General features: G+C 37.5%; 1 protein-coding gene across 8 annotated transcripts in view; it reads right to left on the bottom strand.

Moving 5' to 3' along the window:
* Positions 1 to 24,043, bottom strand: part of PCLO (piccolo presynaptic cytomatrix protein) — a 382,165-nt gene that overhangs the window by 10,118 nt on the left and 348,004 nt on the right. For all 8 annotated transcript variants that reach the window (XM_054844924.1, XM_054844942.1, XM_054844959.1 and 5 more), the window contains one exon: positions 97 to 231. In XM_054844924.1, coding sequence (XP_054700899.1) covers positions 97 to 231 — 135 coding nt within the window. The remainder of the gene's footprint in view (positions 1 to 96; positions 232 to 24,043) is intronic.

Here is a 24,043-nt window from a genome sequence, read left to right as displayed (position 1 = left end):
CAATTTTCTTTCCCATTTTAGTGGTGATGTTAAATGACTTCAGATACATCCTATTAATATTTTCAAAGTATCATGAAGCTGGTTTCTGTGTGATACCTGGTAGATGATCTGGAGATTTAAATTTGTATGTGATATTTCTGCACTGAAGGATTTCTACTATCAGCTGTTCTCCATCTGTCTTCATTTCCTTCTTTAATGCAATCTTGATTTCACCCATAACCTGTGTTTTACCTGGAAAAGCAGAAAAAGCAACCCTCATTAATGCAAAAGGAAACTTTCTCATTTGGAAAGAAGTAGAGTTTTTCTGGTTTGTGTTTTTTGTGGGTTTGTTTTTAGTTTGGGATTTTTTTGTCTTATTTGTTTGTTTTTTTCAGGACAGCTTATAGTTTTCAGTCAGGTATAAGGATAATGTATTGCTTGAATGAACAAATGGTAGATACATGCAGTACACTTGTGTAACTGGATTACATGCTTCAGAATGCATTTGCTTCAGAGGAGCTTTGTTCCCAAGAATACAAATTTCACTAGGAGTTATTACAAGTCATGTAATGATCACTACAATTCACCTTTTCAGAAACCTTTACTACAAGATTCTGAAGTTAAAGGAAAGGAAAGGAAAGGAAAGGAAAGGAAAGGAAAGGAAAGGAAAGGAAAGGAAAGGGAAAAAGAAGAAAAAAGAAAAAAAGTGAGAGCATTCAATAGAGTTAAAAACTAAGATTCTGAAAGGGAAAGAATTAAGACTGGTGAAGTTAGCATTTCATTTCACCTTTTTATGTATATGGAGCAATATCATTCACACAATTTGAAGGGAAGTACTCACTATGACCTTTAAAAGTAAAGGTGATTTCCCTTCTCACGTGGACAGAAATACAGGCCCATTATTCCTACACTGTATGGATTTCTCTCTAAATCAGTCCAGAGATGAAGAGAAGGCACAGAATGAAATGTAGGCAAAGCTGTTTCACCTTCCCCTTGCCTGTCGTCCCCCACAAGGCTTTACCGAAGCCAGGCAGAGTAGAACAGGGTTCCATCTTCTCAATGAGTGTGGTGGTGTGAACAGAGCCCATGCCCTCAGCTCATACCGCATCATGTCATAACAGGGGTTGTGTTTATACATCTATTGTCCTGCTACTGTAAAATATTATTTCACCTTCCTCCTGTCTTTAGATATTAGTTAAAAAACCCCACAAACTGTTAAGCCCCTGGAAGTCTTTACTGCCTAGTTTCTGGTGCCAGCAGGCTGGAGCTTTAACGCATTACCAGGAAATTCTAGAAGCTGGTGCCAAGATGTTGTAAGGAGCAAAGCAATTCTGCAGAAAGTAAAAAAAAAAAAAAAAAAAAAAAAGATACATCTGGAGAATCTCCTCTCTTAAAGAGTAGAAAGTTACCAAATGACATTTAGAGATTACTTACTTGTATCACAAATGTGTAATCGAATTTGAATAATCCCCACTAAAAATGCCAACTGCTATGTCACAGATATCCATGATTGATTAATCATTCTATTGTTTTTCCTACTTAAAATATTTTTGGGGGATCATGAATAAAAATTTAATGACAAATAATCACAGCTGCAACTTGGCCCCTTAACTCTTCTCACAAACGGAAGCTGGAATCTGACTTCGTTACAGTCAATAACAAATTTGCAAATTCAGCGGGGTCAGGTTTCACCTATAGTTTGTAAAGTGGGAGAGGACCTGTTAGGAGACAATGATTCTTTCACCATCTTTAATCATCAGAAAACCTTTCCCATACGTTTGAACATGCAATAATAGCATCTTGCTTTCTGCTATGTATTTGTGCAAAGAGAATGGAGCCCTCATCTTGTGATGGCAGTGGAGAAGATCATCGGTAGTTGGGATCAAAGATGGAAAGGCCAACATCGTCCCTGTTGTTATTCATTAATCTGTTCTGTCATGTGTCAACAAACTTTAAATTATGGTTATAATGACCCTTTTCTGGAAAGTGTCATGTGGTGGGTTGATGTTGACTGGATGCCAAATGTCCACCAAGCTGCTCTATCACTCCTCTCCTCAGCAAGACTGAGGGGGGGGAGAAAATAAAATGGAAAAAACCTCGTGGGTCAAGATAAAGGCAGTGTAATAAAGCAAGAGGCTGTGCATAGAAGCAAAGGAAAACCCAAAGATTTACTCTCTACTTCCCATCAGCAGCCAATGCCCAGCCACTTCCCAGGAAGCAGGGCTTCAGTACATGTAGCGGGTGCTCCACAAGACAAATGTCACAAGTAATGCATGTCCCCCCTTCCTCCTCCTTTCTCTCAGCTTTTATTGCTGAGCAGACATCATCTGGTATGGAATATCCCTTTGGTCAGTTGGGGTCAGCTGTCCTGGCTGTGTCCCCTCCCAAGATCCTGCCCACCCCCAGCCTGTTGGTGTGGGTGGGGGGAATGTCGGAGAGACAGCCTTGATGCTGTGCCAGCACGGCTCAGCAGTAGCCACAACACTGGTGTGTTACCAACACCTTGCTGGCTACCGATACACAGCACAGCACTGTGAGGGCTGCTGTGGGGAGAATTAACTCCATCCCAGCCAGACACAATGCATGTTGAACGCCCAGTGGTGCAGCTTGGCTAAACTGTGGATGTTGAATGACTGGAAACAGATACAAGAATTACAATGCCTCCTCTGTTCTGTGGATAAACTACCAAAATCTCTCATGAAGATATGACATCCCTGAAAGATGTTGCAGAAATCTATTTTTTTGATCAATATTGTTTTGTTGCACTGACTCCAATGCTTGACCATGATAAAAGCCCAGCATGGACAGTTGTAGCACAAACCTAACAGTAGTTTCAGGTACTCTTTAGTCAACCACAGCCCTTTTCTGGAAAATATACTCAGCTTATTTTATTCCCTCTCTGTCTTTTAAGGTTTATTTGCAACTTTTGTTAAGACCTCCTTTTTCTTCATTGGCTTAGTATCTTCTTTTTCACTTAGATGTGCATTCAACCTAAAACAAGATCAGGTAGGTTGGATGCTGTGAGCCAGAAAAAAGGATAAATGCTTCCAGTAAATTAGAATCTGTTTGAAAATTCCAGCACCATTTCTCAGCATCTGGAAATTTTCTGTGGACTATTCTGTACCCCCAGATACTCTACAACAAACGTGCTTCACAATTTAAGCCTCATGGGGAAAACAATGATCTCCAGCTGCGAGCACATGAAGCATGATAGCTCTCTTGTGCTTCCATACTAATTTTCATTTCTCCCACAGCATGCAGTGAAAAAGCCTTAACACCAGTCTTATGAAACATTGCACTAAAATAAATCACCACTTCAAAACCTAGCAGAATTTTGAAGACTCAGAAGCAATTCCTATTCCTTCTATTTGGCTTTTTTCCCTCTTTCTCATATGTTCGCTACATCTTTCCTTTGACAGGTGTGTAAGAACAGCTCAAATGTACACTGTTTTGTGGAGATGATTCTTTAAATTTAGAAAAACAGATACCCTGATGAGGGGAAGTGCTATTACAGAACTATCTATAAGCTGTTGAGAGAGTTCACAATGAACCAAGCTGGACATGAATGTTTGACTGATATGACAGGTTGTCAGGGTGTCATGGGATTGGAGGACCCCAAGGATTGCATTGGTAGGAATGGCTCAAAGTACAGTGTCCAAGCACAACCTTTTGCACTTCTACAAGTTTAGAAACCATCAATTGTAAGTGATGTATAAATGGAACTCATTGTGGGTATTTTGGTAGTCATTGGATGATGATAAACAAATGCTACAATGCAACTCCGAAGAAAGTAAATACAGTGAAAGAGATGTTGCTTATCTTTCTAGGAAAGCATTAATATGGCTTTCTAAGACACTGGGAAATAATTTGTAACTTGAATATTACTGTTTACCTAAAGAAAGATATATTCCAGGTGAAACACATGCAAATCAGGATTATCACAGTGGCAAAGAACCGTATAGTAAAGCACTAAAAACATTACTTTCTAATTTAGCCTAGGAAACAAGGACTGGAAAAAGATAATTGCTTTCTACAAACATATGATAGAGTAAATATTGAAAGGGATAAGAAATATTTAAGCTGAATTTGTGTGATATTTTACCTGTTACAGATATATCTAATGCAGACTTACTGATGTACCTACCACAACAGGACCACAGGCATGCACAGCAGCATCGTGTTCACTTTAGGAACACATTAACAGTAGCTGATCAATTCTTAAAAATATATAGCTATGATTAAATACATTAGTGTTCTTTACATGACAGTAGACCTCTTTTTAGTGGACCAGATTTATTAGAAATCCATTAACAATTAAAATTTGATGGTTAATTAACTAAATTACTGCAAGGTATTTGAGAAGACAAGGGGTTTAAATTTACTATGATGACGGCAACATAAGCTGTTGCTCTTGTAGAACTGTCACACTCTGCACTGTGAAAGGTTAATTAGTTCTGCTGTCAGTCTTAAATGACTGCTGCTGTAAATCACAGGATGTGTCATCTGCACTGTTGTTGTCAACTTCCAGGGATTGATAACTATGGATTGTGGTCCCATTCTGTTTTGATCAGATGCCTGCTGTCAAACAAAATCACCCAGGACAGTAGTAAATAGTTGTCTCCCATCGTTCAGTGTTATCAAGGTTAATTCAGCAATGCATTTAAATGAGCAGGTAAATCTCACTGGGCAATGGCTCAAATTTCATTCAGTTTGGTTGTCTAATCTAAATTTCTGAGCTAATTGACACATTTATCTTAGAATAAGTTTAATCGCCTTCTGAGGTTGACTATGTCTATTCACATAGATGACCGAGCGTGACTACGTTAAACTTGGAAATTTAAATATCAGATGCCTAAATGCTGCTACCTGATGAGCATCTACTAGAGTAATTTGATGAATGGATGCCAGATGGCCAGGAAACAGAATTAAGGAAATACATGAACTGACATTTTGTTCCATGGTTGTGTATAAGTTAGTACAGGCTCCTTTTGTTGCAGAAGAGTGACTGGGGGGTCATTTAGTTATAAAAGGGAGGTGGGAGGGAAGGGGTGAAGGGAGAATATATTGACAATAATTTTGCAGTATTTTTCTTTTCAAATAAGGTTTGTTTCCAAACTAGGTAGGAAATGCTCTTCTGGAGCTTCAAAGGACATACACTTTATGCTAAGGATTCTAAATCGCAGAAAGGTACTTCTGAGCAGCATCCAGTGAGCCTGGCCTCCTGAATGTGGCAATATTAATTTTGGGTTGTAGTGGTGGGTTTGGTTTTGTGTTTTGTTGGGTTTTTTTTTTAATTCCTTACGGCTCAGATCATCCTCTTACCACTCAACCAAAGATCTCAGGTGCTGGAAAAAAATAAGCAGGACAAAAAAACCAAAAACCCCCAAACAAATGAAAAAACCCCACCCCCCCGCCCCCCAGCTTTACTTTCCTACACTTTGTGGCTACAGTCTCTAGGACTAGCATGTCTTATCCATCATGCATGTAGAATAGGAAGGAACATGGTTTGCTTTTAGCAAAGAGATTTCTCCTCTAATTTTTCCTTTTGTCTGTGTTCAGAGAGATGGCTGCTTTTTAAGAATACACAGTCTTTCAGGGTTTATTTCTACACTTTCTGATTATGAATACCCATGTTACTTCCACTTTTCTGAAAGCACACATCCCAGGTTTCTGAATGTTAGTGCAGAACAACAGCTTGCTCTACTGCTGTAGACAAGCCCCATTTAGAGAAGACCAGACACATCCACACTGCTTTGCTATTAGCCCTATGTCTTCTGACCCCCAGCTTCTTGCCTTGTAGCAAGAAGACAAAAGTTATTTTTTGGTGATATTTTAGTGCAAAGAGCCTGATAAAATCAGAGTTGTCTTATTGTAGCATGATGATGGTGATGTAAAGAGAGCATGATGAGAACATTGGATTTTTTGGTCATGCAGGGCCAACTGTGTTAGTGCTGACAGTCGGTACAGATCACGGGGAAACAACCTTGTCCTCCATGCTGTTGGGAGATGAGCAGACTATCCCCAGAACCTCGGTTTTGTCTCAGAAAGAATAAATTTGTGCTAAAAGAATTCCCACTAGAAAACTAAAATAATTCCGTATGGAAATCGAAGAATCCAGATCAGGGAGTCAACCAAGGGGAGAAATTACGTGATAGTGCAAATTCCAGTTATGAGACTACTTGATGTAACTCTGTAAATGTTCTCCTGAGGAAGGTTTGGGAATAGGAACCTCCACAGATTTTTGCATTAGTGGCTTCTGGTATTTGTTACTTGTATTTTGCATGAGTGTTACCCACAAGCAAATTGAAGTGAATGAAATCTGTCTCCCAATTTGTCTTAAAAGCATTTCTGAGTATAACATGAATTATTGCTCCTTCTGAATCTGTTAGATTTATAATTCTGTAAGACTAAGTAATAAACCTCAGAATTTCCATAATCTTTCAGTCTAAGGTGAAGAGATGAGTAATGATTAGCACAGTGTCATCATAAGCATATGATCAGAAATAAAGACTTTTGTTAGAACTAATTTCATTTCCTTAGGTCTTTATCTGTTTTGATACCCTGAGAGATTAAATTAATGAACCTCTGAGAGCTCTGTTCATTGTGTTCTTTGATAGAATACAGGCATTTCTTTGACGTACTTCACCACCATTTATCTCATAGGTATCTAATGACCTGGACTTGGTGCAGCTACAGTTATCTCTCACACTGTGTAATGAGACATCATGTCTTCCAGTACTAAGCAGCTCAAATTCTCCTTATGTAGCTGTATTGATTAAATAAAAAAAAAACTTGGATTCAGCTATATTAGGGTATGTTTGTAATATTTAGAAAGTTAGAACATGTAGTAGCATGTCATGAAATCTAAGGAATCAAAGGTAGGTTCTTGAGACCTTGACTCAAAAAAGGAAAATTTACAGCTTTAAAATATGGAACATGATTAAAGAGAACCCAAAACGGTGGGTTCTGTCCCCAGGTCCCCATCCCTTAGTACCTTTCTGTGATCTTAGACTTCATCTTCAAGATAAAGATAGTAACATCTACTTCTTTAACTAAGAGTTTTTTGGATTCAATAACTGGGGTTTGGTAGACTGTAAAGAGAGAGACTTTGATCATCTAAGTATAAACAGGACTTTGGTGTGTGGTCCCTAATACCATGAGAAAACACAAAGACTTAGAAAGACTGATGAGGACCTACGCCACTGCTATGTTTCCCTCCACCATAATCCATGAAGTTCATACAGACATAATTTTCTACCTAACAGAGTGCTGTTATAGCAAAAACCATGTTTCTGCTGGATTCCTTTAACACTATTTTGCGAACCAGAAGTGCATCCTCCAGCAGACAGCTGTGCTTCAGGAAAACAAGACAACATCATCTTATTGCAATAAATAATTCAGTATTACTGCAAATACTAGTCATTTATTATTTACATTTCAGTATTGGAGTTAAACAACTCCAACTGAAGATAAAGCAAAAGAGTATTCAATACTATTTTAAAACTAAATATGCCAAGAAATCAAAATACCAGCCAAAACCTGCCAAACATTTTTTAGCAAACCCTTCTTTCTCTTTTTTTTTTTTTAAATTTTTTAATTTTTTAAAACTTTTAACACCACACTAGTTACTTGCAGTACCAGCTGTTTGTATTCATAATGCTTTTCATCCTCTTGCTGGGACATGAGCTACTGGCAAAGCTGTTGTAAAATAATGATGGATGAGCTTTATAAACAATGCCTCCCAATGTTTACAGGCTCCGACCTTTTCTGTCCTTTTGAGGTTTTTTTCATTATCTTGTTTTGTCTTTCACCTTTCTCCCACATATTTCTTTCTCCCTGACAACTGCCACAATTTTCTCTGTAGGCTGGTTTCATCTTTGTGTTCCCTACTGTAAGAAAAATCAGACATCTAATACAGACTTAACTACTACCTGCTCCTGTCTCATAGTGCTTTAAATAGATTTTGCTGGGTTTACCATCATAGGACTGCCTCCAGAAGTATGCTTCCCAGTTCCACAGATGAGGTCGAATACCTGCAGGCTCAGAAATTTGTTGGTCCTCTTGCAGCTGGATACCCAGTCTGCCCTGCACGGTGCTATCGACCGGTCATGGCACAAAAGCCAAGATCAGAGTAAGGCTGCCTCTTTCCTCCCCTGCTCTGACGAGGAGCTGCAGCTGCTGAGGGCCCCTGGTACGTGTTCAGAGTCTTCTCTGAGCTGCCCACACGAAGGCTAGGTGTTGGTATGCATGAAGGGCAGTCACGTAATGAGGGAGAGGAGCAGAATTAAGGAACTTTCCTTACAGCAAACGCAATTTACAATTCTGTGGGAAGTGAGAGTGGCTGGCTTTAAGGCTCAGGCATATGAACAAGCTGACAGCTTTATGTTATGATTCTTAGAGCTAGCAGGCTCCCTGCCCACAAAATTTTGAATATACTAGTGCAGAAATTTAGCCTGTATGCCCAGAATTCTTAGTAGGATTAAACAAAGAATATTTAAAGGAAAATACTGTCCAGCCTTTATTTTCAGATGAAACAAAACTGTTGTGCAAAATAAATTTGGAACACAGAGAAAGCCTTTTGCCTGTTGAGATTCTGAGGTATGGAATATTTTCCAGAAAAAAATATAAACTCTGTTCCATTTATTGGTCACTGTGTGTGCGCGCCTCTTTCAGAGATTTGATTAATTTCTTTTAAAAGGAAAAAAAAAAAAAAGACAAGAAATAATGCTGACTGTGGACTAATGCCATATGTAAAAACTCTTGGCCTGAAGTGATTTGTGGGAAAAGAACACTGATACTTCCTACATACTCAAATATGAAAAATAGAAATCATAGACTTGTGCCAATCCAGTTTCAACCAGCTTTATTTCTGTTAGGTGGTATTCTAAAATGTTGTAGAAAAAGGTTAATGAGGCAATAAGATTAGAGGAGATGAATTAGTGGAGAAAGTTTCACTAGTGTCAGAAGCTGCCCAAGTCAGCGACATAAAGGACAATAGAGGGGATCAGAGATTTCTCCAGAAAGATTTTTTGGTTTAGTGAGACTGGTCCCTGTACCATTGAGGCATTTGGAATAAATGGAGGGAAAATCATGGGAACTATAAATATCACATTCAACCAATTTGGGCAGAGATGATTAGAGATTGCTTTTAATGATGAAGACAAACACAGAATACCCATATGTATTTGAGGGCTACAAAGATGATGAGGGGACTGGAGCATCTCTCGTATTAGGAGAGGTTGAGAGAGCTGGGTCTGTTTAACCTGGAGAAGAGAAGACTGAGAGAGGATCTTATCAACGCTGATAAATATCTAAAGGGCGGGTGTCAAGAGGAAGGGGCCAGACTCTTCTCAATGGTGCCTAGTAACAGGACAAGGGGCAATGGGCACAAACTGGAACACAGGAGGTTCCATCTGAAAATGAGGAAAAACTTCTTCACTCTGAGGGTGACCGAGCACTGGGACAGGCTGTCCAGAGAGGTCGTGGAGTCTCCTTCTCTGGAGATATTCAAAATCTGCCTGGACGCCATCCTGTGCAACCTGCTGTAGGTGATCCTGCTTTAGGAGGGGGTTTGGACTAGATGATCTCCAGAGGTCCCTTCCAACCCTAACCAATCTGTGAATCTGTGATTCTGTGACAGGTGGTAGGTAGAGGGAGAATAAAAATGGGGTGTGGGAAATCAAGAGAGGTACAGAACTAATTCATAGTACAGCCTACTAGATATCTCTTATTTATATTTATTTATACTTACTTATACTTCTGTGGAAGAGAAACCTTATGTTCTAAACTGATTATTTTATCAACATCCTCTCTGCAATTCATTCCAATACCAGAATTCCCCAAAATTTAGCTTTAGTTTAGAATAATAAACTGACAGGGTTAATCAATAGGGATAGCACCTCCTTAAACATATCTTAGGATGGATAAATGCCTTCTGGAAGTGTCTCCTCTTTTTTCTTTTCTTTTTTTTTTTTTTTTTTAAAGTGACAGTTGAGAGGCGAAGTGATGGCTTTGATTTAGAAACTTGATTTTTAAACAGTGAAATTGGGATAGAAGTATCAAAATGCAAATCTACAGCTCTATCATTTTCCATAACTTCAATGACAGAAAGCTAAAGTGACGGTTGAAATTATTCTTGGTATTTTAATTGAACTTCAAAGATAGGCGCAGCCTGGATCTGAAAGGGGAAACTATGCAGCCCCATGTCTCAGAAAGCAAAAATCTCTTCAACCACCTTTTCTCCCTTTCATCCTCACCATAAATCACTGCCTGAGCCTAAATATACATTCACAGTCTTCTTTTTACAATTTTAGCATCTTACATAAGGAGACACATCAGACGCTGCAGATTCAGCTGCATAAAAGATGGCTTGCCACAGCACACTAAAATTTTGATGACGAAAGGCACACTTTGCCCTGGCTTTCGGATGGACAAAAGTTCATACAAGGAAAAGAAAAAAGTATTTAATACCATACATAGAGAGCAACCTGAACCTTGATTATTTTAGTCTATTCTATTGCAGCTTTACCAAGGAGAAAATGTGTTGCTAAAGGGAGAAGAAATTTGCAAACTGCCATTAAAAGTCTGTATTTGACATAACCACAGTTCACTAAAGTATTTTGCACAATACTACAATAATCTTTGTGTAATATAGCATAAATATTCTGTTAAAGTAGGACAAGTGAGTCTGCAAGGTTTTTTTTCCATGTCAGTATAACACAAAATGGGTTTTACCTATACAAAACCAGGGAGGATTTTGCTAGATTTTGCTGAGGTTCTCGTTTAAATGACAGATTTTAAGCTACTTTCCCTCACATGGCAAATACACTTTTATCTCATTTTAGTTTTGATATGCAATTTTTTGAGAGTTTGACAATATAGTCCGAAATGACAAAGTCCCTTCTGAGTCAACCTTCATTTTCTGTGCCAAAATAATGAAAAAGTTTACACCTTCTCACTCTGAATATACGTATGAAGATATGAATATCACAACAAATTTATTTATTCTTTTTATCTGCTTGATGTAATGAAATTAGACATTCTGGCTTGACCCACTAGAAACCCCAGGAAATGGATTAAACTCCATTTGGCTTATATTACAAAATGATGAAAGTATAATGGAAATAATGTGAGCACTTTAAGATGAGTGAAATGACTTCCATGGATGGTAGCAAGAAATAACAGAAAATTTGCCCAAAGATACAATATAGAGGATCAAATAATTACAGATGTAATCCAGAAATTTTAGGTAGCACAGTATCAGAAGGAGGAAAACTAGATTGTCAAGCAGGTTTTGTATATTCTTTGGCTTTGTGAATCTAAATTCAAATACACAAAGTGCATAAAAAATATTGTAAGGACAACGTATTTGCTAAGAAAAACAGTTAAAAATGAAAGCAATGAAACCAAAGTACTTGAAGATTGCTTTTCTGAAAAGTAATTGTTCTGTTAGGAAACCTGCTGATCACTCGAGGAGCAGAGTGATTTGAAAACAAAGTATTTATATAATTTCTGCCAAATTTGTAGGTCAGACATAAGCAAAGCCAGTCATACTGCATTCAAATGTAAACCAAAGAACATGTTGTGTTACAGGAACCCCTAGGAATTTCCCAATTTGCTTTGGCAAATAGCTGCTTAGGTGGTGATTTTTCATTCCTATTAGAGTTTTGGACATATGGTCTGATGAAAAAAAAAAAAAAATCAAGCGTCAAAGGTAAATGAATAAAATTAGATGCAGGTCTTTAAAAATTTAGATCATTGGAAGATACATAGAAGCACAGCTCAAGGATAAAGTGCTGACTTCAGGAGTAGATGTCACCTACACATCTAATACAGGCTTAGTTTTACTAGTCACGTTAAAGATTTAAAAATTGGTAACAAGCTCAAAAAAATACTGATGTTTTCTGACTTAGCAGTGCAAATAATAGAATATTTGGTACTTTCCCTTTGTTACAAAGCCATCCTATCACAGGAAAGTATACACAGTGGATAAGAATTGGTGTAAGAACCACGTACAATGTGTTTTCATTCCAGTTAGTTTGGAGAGTGGCTCATTGCACATTTACTGCACAGACAATAAGCACTGAGCCTGCACTGTTGGTGCAGTGGAACAAGCTGTTTCATTTCACAGCTTGGCCGAGTCATTTATAGCCCATAAAAAATTACTTAACACATGGTGGCATATGTAACTCTATAAAGCTTTCTTTGAGAAGGAGGTGGAAGATGGCATTTGTACACACAAATATATCCATACACATACTCAAGCTAACGCAATATGTTAGCACTCTTTTGTGCTATAAACCTAGTAGGCATACTATCATGGTAACTGAAGATGAAAATTTTTGGTAAGAACCTGCCTATTCATTCCTCACATCATGATTTCCAGATTCCCCCTCAGATTTATACCGCAGCTCTGAGACTCTTCAGTGAAATATGCTTAAAGTCTTGTTCATACCTCCCTGGAACTACACACTGGTGAGCACAGTCCTGTGTGCTGCACAGCTCGGGTACCAGAGCAGATGCTTCTGCACTGACTGTTCATGTGGAAGACAGGTAATGCTATTATATTAATAGATTTTCTTTTGCGTACTTACATTACCTGGTACAGTGGTAGCAGCCGACTGTTGAGATGCTATTTCTCTATCATAAAATAAGAATGATTACTGAAATAATTGTTGCTAATAAGACTACTACGTATAAGAGTATGAGAAATTGCCTATTCAGTGTGATAGTAAGAGTTGTGATAATTCTAACAAAGCTCATCATTGTGTCTAATATACTAAAGAAAGCCAAATCTGTCTTCCAGGAACATCAGAGTGTTTTGTGGCTGGCTGTAGAGAACCTAGGAAATTTTAGCACAAAAATGAATACTTGTAATTATTACTGGGATTCAACTACCTGCATAATCTGTCCAACAGAGCAATGGGGGATGATCCTTTCCATTAATCAGGATAAACATGGAATCAGCTCAGTCAAAACTGGAAAAATGTGTTAATTCGAATTTTGCTCAGGAGGGATGGACAGAAATGTTCTGCAGAGTATTTCACAGTGTTATGCAGAACACAGAGTTCTACAGTCCCTGGAGGACTGATGCCTGGAAGCATTGCTTACAGTAATGTGGAGATGGTTCCTAAAGTTGTTACCAGTTTGGAGAAATATCAATTTACCTTTCAGCTTCTGCCCAGAGTCTTCTGTTCAACGTGTATATTTATATTTTTTTAAAAAGTTTACAACATTCCACTGGAAATCTTTACAGTCTAAAATACCTGCTTTTAACTGAAATACATACTTTACATTTTCCCTCTCATTCAGCATTCAGCAGTGCCATAATTTTTCATTTCATGCAATGCTGATTCCCTCAAACTGCTATATTAGACATATCCTGAAGTTGGTATTTCATTGCACTGTTGAACTGATGTGTGTGGTTCAAGTCCACAGAGATACATTTGAATAAAGAATATCATATAAAAACCTAGAACAGAAGAAAAAGTACAGGGACGGTACCGCACTTACGTAAATGTACTCATAGATCTTTGCGATGAAGACTGAAATGATGGGAACAAAAAGAGCAAGGGAAAATGTGCTTCTATTTACAGTGTTCATGAACTGGGAAGAAACCTCTAAATGAACACTGTAAATAGAAGGACATATTCCCTTCCTCTTTTTCTTCTTTTGTAAGTGCAGTACCATCCCTCATTTACTTAAATGGAATTATATATCACTTAAAAAGCAATGGTGAAGCTCAGAATGATGAGATGAGTCCATGTTCCAAGTGGACTAAATGGCTATAGAAGAGGTCTCAATCTTCTATGGGGATGAAAATGCCAAAAATGTTTCTGAGTTTCTGAACTTTCATGGGGAATGGGAGAGATGGTGGAAGTCCTCTTACAAAGAAAGGGAGAGCTGGGAATTTTGGATTTTAGAAAAAGAAAAGGGCCTAATGTTCAGTAATGGGAGAATGTGATAGGTTGGTATCAGAGATGCAAGGGAAAAAAGTTTTATAGTGCAAGACTGAAAATTTTCCAATATGATGACCTAAAACATTTATTCAGAACCTTTAAGAGTAAGAAAAAATGTCAGAGACTGATTCCTGGAAATCTCACATCTCGGAGGCTGAGACCTCTCCCCGGTGCCACACAGAACAGCTCCCCTGTTCTGGGAGCTGAGAGTCTGTCCCAGGTAAGAGGTCTGGAGGCTATGATCAGTGGGCCTTCACCTAGATTCGACAGCAATTCCACCTGCAACTGGGAAACTTTTCTGATGAAAATGTTCTCAAAACTTTATGCCTTAGAAAAGATGAATCGGAAGACACACACATTTGTATTTGAATGCAGCTGGCTGGCTTAGGAACTCCCCCTAAATTTTCTGAAGGCACTGAAGCAAATACCATCTATTTGTAGATATAAAAATCCCAACCCTTTTGTAACTGATTAAAAATCTTTTTCTGTTCCTGGGCAGTACGTATGCAATAGGACTTGTATAATTAACTGAGCCTTTTCAATAATGAATACAAAGGAGTATCTCAGCGAGTTAATGCTCTGACAGCTCCTGTAGATTTATTTTCTGGCAACTTTCTTTAAACAGAAATGAAGCTTTTCTTCTGTCTCCTGCCACAGTACAGTGAGGCTGCTTTGAGAGTTAATGCCTCACAGATTTTATGTGCTGAGGCCAACACTCATGATTTTATCAAGAATCTCTGAGATTTAGTACCGCTGTTTTGAAGACAGCTGTTGAAGTCTTGCATGTAATTTATCTTTAAAAATTAAAGCTGTGCATGTGGGAATTGAAAGTAGGGTTTTACAAGTCCTCACAAACTCAAAGTGCAACATAAACTCTTTGCATCCTATGCAAGGCACTCAACTTCATATTTTGAAATAGAATTCATGCAATATAGTTCAGTTGAACAAAAGATACAGCTCTCTACATTAAATAGAATTAAGCCTGAGATGCCTGTCATGCTATCAGTTACTACTCATGATTTCCATCAAAATAATCAAAATTTCGGTCTCAGGCCCTTTGTGATACATATTCTCAACTGCTCCCACAAGCTGTTTTTTGTAAGATTTTTGTTTGCTTCCCTCAGTAATAGTAACACCAGTGGTAGTTAGCAAAAGAAAAAAAAATTAAAAGGATAGTATAATTATTTCCAGTTTAGAAGGAACTGAGGCTTAAAGAGCATAAAAAGCTGTCTAACATTACCCAATCCAGCAGCAAAAATCATTACGTAAACCTGTTTTCTTTTTTAATTCTGAGTCATATGGGATAGGATACAGTATTCCTTGTGCAGCTATGTTTTTGAGTGCTCTATATTGTATGGTAACATTCATAATTTGCACAAAATTATAAGTAATTATAAGCAGGTCTTCTAATCAGAACGGTCAGGCAACTACAGCTACAGACAGTAATTGCAACTAAATGTATTTTGCTAGTCTTCATTACTGTTCTGACCTATCTCAGAGAAGCACAAAGAGACAACATAATAAGGAGCTTTCAAGCTCCATGCTGAATTTCTTTCCTTTCTCCATGTGACATATAAGCTGCAGCAAGAAGCACTTTTTCTATCAAGAATGCTTCAAGAAACATAAGGCAAGTCTGCTACCCTGCTGAGCAGTGTACTTTCTGATTTTGAAAGCTGTTTGTTACGCTTTGAAAGCAGGCACTGGTAATGGCCGAATTAACTCCTCTACTGTCAAAGACAAAACTGGTGCCATTGGGAGCTACAAACACTGTTGCCGAGTCTTTCTCAATGCTTTACTCATAAAATCATCATCCTACTGCTCAGGCAAAGAAAAGGCAAAGGAAATCTGGTTTGTTTATTTTCTGTTATTTAGCAAAGATATTTTTTAAAATAATCTCTTATTTACAGAGCCTGTGATGAGATATGGCAGGTCTTGCTGGCATACGTAGGGTAGGGAAAGAAAAGAATACGTTATCTGTATGCATTTGCAGCAGGGAACTTCAAGCAGTAGAGCGTAATTACCTGGGAGGAATTTGGCCAACTCGGTGGTTATGAAAAATACTATGGAGTGTTTAATAAACAGTTGCAGCAGATTTCTGCTTTAAATTCTTTCTGATGAGACATCCCTTTAAAGAAAATAATACCATCCTTGGCAGCAGTCTAGCTGCAAAGAACACCTTTACCTGTCACTAATCACTCACTCTTACTCATCTTAAAATGGCAAAAACGGGCGCTGGCAGTGAAAGAGCTCTCTTCACACTCCTGCTTATTTCTTCCCCTGCAGTTTCCCTGACGTTATCTCCTTTAGCCATAGATGTTTGTACAGCTGCCTAGTGAGCTAGTTGGCAGAAATGATCCTACTAACTGCAGCCTCCCCCCGTCAATGTATTGATTTTCGGTTAGTCACCCAACTTGATTCAGCACACACTTTATGCCACCATGAAGGATGAAATGATGCTGAGGGAAGGAAACAACAGCATTTTTCAGCAACAATGCTGGTTTATGACAAAGTGTGCTTTATGAAGCTGTTGTAGACTGATAAGGAAATTCAGAGAGGAAAGGACTGCTGGAAGTCTCCAGTCCAACCCCACATTCACAGTAGGGTTAATTTCCAAATTAGATTGAACTGGACAGAGCATGTTTATTGAGTTTTAAAAATCTCCAAGAGAGGCTCCACAGCCTCTGTGGGCCACCCTACCCAGTGTTTAACTACACTCATGGTGATTTTTGGTTTTAGTTTTCCTTATATTCAGTTGGAATTTCCCTTACTTCGGCTTGTGAATGTTGTCTATTTCCCTTTTTTTGCTGCAGAGCTCTGACAAGGGTCTGGCTCCATCTTCTCTATACTACCCCATCAGGTAGTTAGCTACCCATAAAGCAGCTCATTTCCCAAGATTTAAAGAAACCTTCAGCATCTCCTCAATGACACTTGCACTGGCCCTGAACACTGGTCTCACAAGCACCCAGTGGAAGGGAATAATCCCTGCTTATGACCTGCTCCCTACACAGTTACTTTTGCAGCCTTGTATGCAGCAACAATGATCACAAAGCCATTGTCCAAATGAATATTGTTTAAAGAAAAGTTGTTGATATCATTGTACCAGTGACTTTCTCAGAGAAAATCTCATTTGAAGAATTCTTTAAGCAAGTTCTGTTGAGCAGAACTGAGTGGACACCACACATTTTGAGATGAGGGCATGTAAGAATCAATTGCTTTGTGGGAAAAGGACGTTGTTTCCAATGCCAGCACTTTCAGTATTTTTAAAATTGCTGCGGCCATGAATTGTGTGTTTATAGCTTTACTCATTTTAAAGAACTCTAAAGAATATTGAATCTGCTTTGTGGTCCCCAACTGTTTGAAAACAAATAGTGGCACAAAAATCTCTTTTCATAGACCATCCATTTTACTGTCAACAATAAAGAAAAGCTGCCTCAGGAAAAGAGCTTTAAATATAGCTGTGGTGCTATCAACAAGTTAGCACTCCTGCATGGAAGCAAGTCCTGTTGTTTATTTTGCTGCAGGAGATAGAAGTCAGTAGTGCTGTAGCATGAATGTAAGCCCAGTTCCTCATTGCTTAATTTTGCTGCAGGGAGCTAGAGAGATCAGATGCGTTGGCCATGTATGGCTCTGTATGGTTGCGTTTGCTCCTCATATAAACAGAAGGTTGGTTGTGATTCCTAAAGGCTTCTAACACTGGGAATGTGTGTTCATGAAGTGAGCTGGACTAAGCTGAATATGAAGAGTGTATATAAAGACAGCTTGGCAGTTCTCAGAAGTGAGCGGGTTTGCTTCTGCCTCTTTGGCCCAACTGTTATGCTGAGATCAAACAGGAAACGTAACAGCCTCGATCACTTTTCTCAGCAACGTACAAGAGGTGTGACTGTGGCATGGGCTGTAAACCCATGTGTAACAGTCCTCTCGGAGCTGCTCAAAGTTCAAAGATACTTCAATTCCTTGTTACCCTTCCCTAGGAAAGTCTAAACAATGAAATTTAGGCTTTTCCTCACTCTTGTTTTGACAGACATATGCCTGATTTCCTTGTGGGCTGCTCCCTCCCCAAGCTTTTAAGGTCCGTGCTTCCAAACAGGCCCATGGATTGGATTATGAGGATTATTTTATAGCCTCTGATTTGTTCCCACATTAGCTTTGTCCCTTCTTCTTCCCAGTTTCATCTTTGTTCCTCTTATGGCTCCCAGAGTTCTTCCCTCTTCCCAGCTGGTGAAGACATCCCTGCTGGGATCCTTGTCTTCCTTCTATTAACAAAGAATTAACTAAATGTTGAAATACTGACGAGTTTTGAACCCAGAAGAAATCACTGAAGTACGAGACAGTGAACTTGTCTGAACTGTTGAGGATATTTCCGTGCCTGTCCTAAGGCCTAATTCTAAAATTATACTAGACTGTGGTTTAAATCTGAGACAGATATTACTATCTTGCTATATATCCCATTACCCAGTTGTGAAAAATATTAAGGATCATCTGTAAAAAAAAAAGGTTACTAATTGTAAGTGTTGTGTTTTAATTTGATTTACTTGTGTTTCCTGTTGCTTTTTATCCCCGGGATTATAACTGAGATTATGACACTGTGTGTTCTTTTTGTGGTGAACTACAGTGAAGTAAACTGAGATAGAGCTGCTATCTCCACAGAGGTACAGAATTCAGAGAAATGCATGTTTGATCTCTTTAGGCAACTCAGGGCTTCTTGCCAGACTTGCCTCAGGTCAACAAGGGAGACTGCTATCTGCTAGTGTGCTTTGAGGGTGAAATTCTTTCAGCAAATTCAAGGCACCAACTCTTCTGAGAGACAAAACCAATTAAGAGGCAATCAGTAACTCCAGGTACAGTGAATCATGAGTGTCCCTAGTTCTCTTCTTTCTAATGAGCTTTGTGTCAATCACTGAATCTATAGAAGAATTCTGCAGGCTGTCTATACTACCTCTACAGTGTTGGGGTTTTTTGGTTTGGTGTTGGGTTTTTTTGTTGGTTTTTTGTTTGGGTTTTGGTTTTTTTTTTTTTTTTTTTTAACTCTTCCCAGTGATATTGAAAGGTGGAGAAAAGAGAGGATTAGTGTTGGTCTTTCCTCAGGTAGAATTTATCTTATTGCTAAATTGATCACTAATACTGGCAAAATTCCTGTTGCCTTGTGGGGAAAAAAAAAATCAGACTGGTTAGCAACATTGAATTTGGAGAACTGAAAGTATTAGGTTATATAAATGCAATGAAAACAGAATTAGTATTAGTAATCTAAAGATGCACAAAATTGATCCATAACATAGGTTTGTGACTTGTTTCAGTTTTCATCTTTAATGAAATAAACCTGTTCTCTGTTATGCTGTTATAGGTCTGTGATTTCAAGATGGTTATGTTGTATCTGAATAAACCGTTAACACAAAATTTGTTCCCTATTTCATTTTTCACATCCTAATTAGAGCCTTTTCTAACAAACAAAAAAACCCCAACAAAATTGACACCATCTTGTGCTTCTTGTTAGTTCAAGATAATTATGGAACTTAACACTCCAAATGGCAATTACACTTGCTGTTGAGCACAGCAGCCGTTTTAGAACTACAGACCAAATCAAATTAGCATTTTTGTCAAATAAAGTTAAATGCGCTTAAAAGTTACTTCTTGATGCACATAGAATAACATTTTACAGTGACTGTCACCTAACGTCTGTCAGAGATAGACTCTGCTGCTAGGATTCATCTGACTGAACGTTGATGTCTACATCTGAGCTAGATGTCAAGGCTCCTTTTATAGCAAAAGGAGAGCAATTGCTCTTCTAGAACATGGTTTGTCTTATTTGCAAATAGATCTCTAAAATAGGTCACATGAATTGTACCTTAAAAATGGTTATTTCTTTCCACTGATTGCAAAAGTTTTACTTAAGTGGCCAATAACTCCCATAATAAAATTTCTCATTGCGTTATCTATTTCAGAGGTCCCAGCTGTAGAAGGATATTGGATTAGGTTTTTTGGATATAGTAGACAAAACTCTAGGTTTTTAATTAAACAATTAACATAGAAATAGGATGATTACAGGACTAAAATAAAACCTTTACTATTCAGAGAAATTCCTAGACCACTTAAGCAGGTCCTGTTTAGAAAATCTAAAAGATCAGGCCAAAATTCTCCTTATCTTCTATTTAAGATTCAAAATAAATGGCCAATGAAATCACTAGTCATTATATTATTGTAAATGTATTTAAATAAAAAAGACCATTAAACTACTAGAACACGTGAAAGTCAATTGTAAAACTGAATGAGATTAATAGGATTCATTGCCTTTCTATGTGAGAACCAGTATGAAATACAGGTCTCATTGTTTTTGCTATCCATTGCAGTCACAAACAGTGACATTTATTTTCTATGTTGTAAAAGCTCATGAAACAGAAGTGATATTTTGAGTAATGGAGAATCCCGTAGGCACAGATGGAGCTTTTAATTCAGAACTCAGGTTTGTTTTTTTTTCTAAACATGTATATAGAACTATTATTAGATCATAATATATATAAGCATACATATATATGTGTATATATATGTGTGATTCAGTCATTTAGATATGTGCACATATATGTATATATACATGCACATGTGTATACATCTATGTGCATTTGTACAAATGCACGCATATATATAATTGAAGTTGACATAATCATAGGAATCAATTTCTATCAAACCTACCTTGACTCAGCACAAAGTATCAGCTTGTTGAACTAATCAACACTAAATCCTTCAGCTCAGAACTGGATTTATGAAGTAATAGCTACCTAAATTCATATTGCTGACTCCACTTTTGCTCCTAACATGTAGTATTATACAAATATTCCACTTCAAATTGTTTATAAATCTTATCTTCTATTTCACAATCTAACCACAATTTAGAAAAAACAAACAAACAAAACCCCTAAACACTGACATCAGTGCAGAAACCAACTAGAGAAGCAAAAATAATTGCATGGTTTGGATATTGCTCTGGGTACAAGACAGGTGATCTGAATTCCGACAAGATTGTACTGCAAAGGATTCCTTACATTTGTATAAGCAACTTTCTGAAATAAAGTACTGCTTATTTAAAGTAAATACAGTACAGTGAGTTAGTCCAGTGATAACCTGGGGAGTTAAAGATCATAGGCAGAGTAGGACAAAAGTGCTGCTACACTAAATAATAGCGAAAAAGCTGCAGCATCTGAGCTCAGGGTTGCTCAGAGGACAGACTTCCCGCCTTCAGGGATCATTTGCAGCACTTTAGCGGCTCAGTCAGCTAAATGCTTTGATCCTAATTTTTCTGCACTCTCCAATATTGCTCCTGTGTTTTTCACAGTACTTGAAAGTTTCTCCCTGTGTGATCCCTCTTCTCTCACGCCAATCTTAGGCTGATGAAATGTCACTGACTTTCATGGAGTGTGTCCTGATCTAGACTGTTACACAATATTAATCTATCCCACTACATCTACTTGACTGTGTGTCACCCGTGTATGACATGACCACGTATACACCTTCTATACTTTATATTGTAGTGAAGCAATGTTTCCTATAAAATGCAATGAAATATATTTCAGTAATTTATTTCACAATTTATTGCAGAACTCAAAGGGCACTAGGGGGAATTCTGACTCCCAATGACAAAACTCCCATTAACTCACTGGAGGCAGTCTCTCCTGTCATAAGCATCATTTGAATTCCAAAAGCTTTATGAAAGGATGAGTTTAATGTAGTTTTATGAATGAATATACACATATATTGAGAAGTTAGTTAATTCAGTTCATACATATATACAAAAAACCCCGAAGAATCCTGATTGTCCACAACATAACTTGATGATATCTCTTACATTAAGAGCTTTAAATATATGTTTAGAGATACATAAATAAAAACCAGCATCTCCTTATAGATCAATTCAGTTTACATAACACAAGTAACCTAGGATGAGAAAAAATTATACAGAAGAGATTAAATGGGAAAATTGTGGGACTTTCTTGTATGTCTTTTTGTTTATTTCCTCCTCAAAAGGACTTGAAAGATTCTTTGTTAGAGAGTTTCCCCTCAGTGCAGCGTGGTAGGAAGAGATGAAATGGTCATCATTGTTCACCTCTCTCTTGTTTGATTTTTTGTAGTATATGGGAGCTGACACATTTATCTCCTTTATTTCATGTGACTCAGGCACAAAAGGATTTTCTCACCCAAACTGATCACAGGATGACAGTATGAGAGAGGTGTGTATATTTTCATTTTTTTATACATAGTAATTTTAAAGATCAATAGAAAACTGTGTTCTCAAATGATATAAGCTTTTACTTAGGTGTTTGCTTAATTATCCGTTACTGTGTCTACACAGCACTAATGTGGTGCAATAGGGACAAATCAGTAGATCAAAGCAATTGGTTCTGAGGTGCCTACATCTCTATTGTACAAAGTAGAGAGCTTTTACTTAAAACTGGAATTACTCTGGTCTGTGATGTAAATGTTCCTTTTCTGCATGTGGTCCAGTTCTGTTCAAAGGACCCATCATTGGCTATGACATATTTAAGGACAGGAACACATTTAGTGCTCACCTAGAACAGTTTCTAGTGTAGTTTCACTCAAAAGGAACCAGATTTAGAAGTACTTAAAAAAAAAAAAAAGGCAAAAAAAAAAGCAGCAAATCAACACAATGTCAAGCAAGATGAAACTGAAGAATTTATTTCAAAGTTATGTTGCTGCTCTGAATCATAAGAACAAGGTAGATGAAGCCTGCATGAACGTAATGAAGTCAGAGAGATTATTGTCAGAAGTAATGTAAAGCAGGGAAGCACTTGCTTTTAGACTGTAGGTCGCAGTCACTGCTGCATTTCTTGGCAAGGCCATACTCAGCTTGCTTAGCGGGGTGTTTTCTGTGATAACTGAGATTTTTATACTCTTTTTTCAGTGTAATTTTGCTTGGAGAATTTTTTCTCTATATTTTTCCCCATATCTTGTGACTAAGTTAGCTTTGAAGATATTTACCTGCCTACAAAGAGGGTAGAGTTGATGCAAGGTTGGCTGGACAATTATGGATTTTGATCTATACGTGTGAGCTGACTACAGTTTTTGTAAGACTACACAAGATTAATCGTCTACTGAGGATTTCACAGTCATACTGAATTGATGTTAAAAGTAAAATATTCATCTGTCTCAAGTGAGATAGAAATGGATGAAAATTTGTGACTTACATTTGTCTTCAGGTGGATAAATAGACGAGTGCTTCTAGGAAGAGGAGAACACAAAGTATGCATTACCTCTATGAAAACTTCCAGGGGGATGGAGGGACTGACCATCAGCAGTCTCCTAATCCCATATCAGGTGGGAGCCAATAGCACTTAAGTGATGCAAGTCTCATCTGTGTGTTATTGCAATGAGTTGATTGTCATTTCAAATGTTCATTTGAGATTGCAAGATAATAGTTAATAAGGACAAATGCAAGGGCAGAACACACACAGTGTGCATTATCTAAATTTTTCAGATAGAAGCATCGTCTTTGGGTACTAACTCCATTGTCTTTACAAAATGATCCAGAAACCTTGAAGTTTCTCTACTAACCATCAAAGTTAACTTGCTACAATCGGAAAAGGTGTTTACGCAAGGCTCCCCAATAAGAATTCTCAAAGCGTTTCAGGCAGTTGAGAATGTATTTGAACCCTCATCCTATCATGGGAAACTACATTATAAGGATCAGGTTATTCATTCAAGTGGTTCATTAAGAAACTAAGGAAGAAAGATTTCAATTTTATGTATCACTAAGTATTTATTATATTTTTAAATTTTAAATTTAAGATTTCATCAAAACTTGTAATCTTTTGAAGAAATCAGTTCTGATAAATTTGTTGACATTGACCTTTATTATGAAAAAATCTGCTATTGTGTAATTGGGATTATTCAGGTAAAAATAATCATGCAGATAAATTCACAAAATGCATCCAAAAAGATCTGAGCTCTTTTTATGTAATTTATAATCATAATAGAAACAGTATACCTAAGAAAGAATTTTCTGCTCAAAATTATAGCAGAAATCAGAATAATTATTTCTTTTGGTCAATGCTTTAAATATGTCTATATATTCATTTGATCCCAGAGAAGGGCAGGGAAGG

This window comes from Grus americana, chromosome 1 (genome assembly GCF_028858705.1).
Source record: "Grus americana isolate bGruAme1 chromosome 1, bGruAme1.mat, whole genome shotgun sequence".
NCBI lineage: Eukaryota > Metazoa > Chordata > Aves > Gruiformes > Gruidae > Grus > Grus americana.
This window is presented reverse-complemented; position numbering and strand designations above follow the sequence as displayed.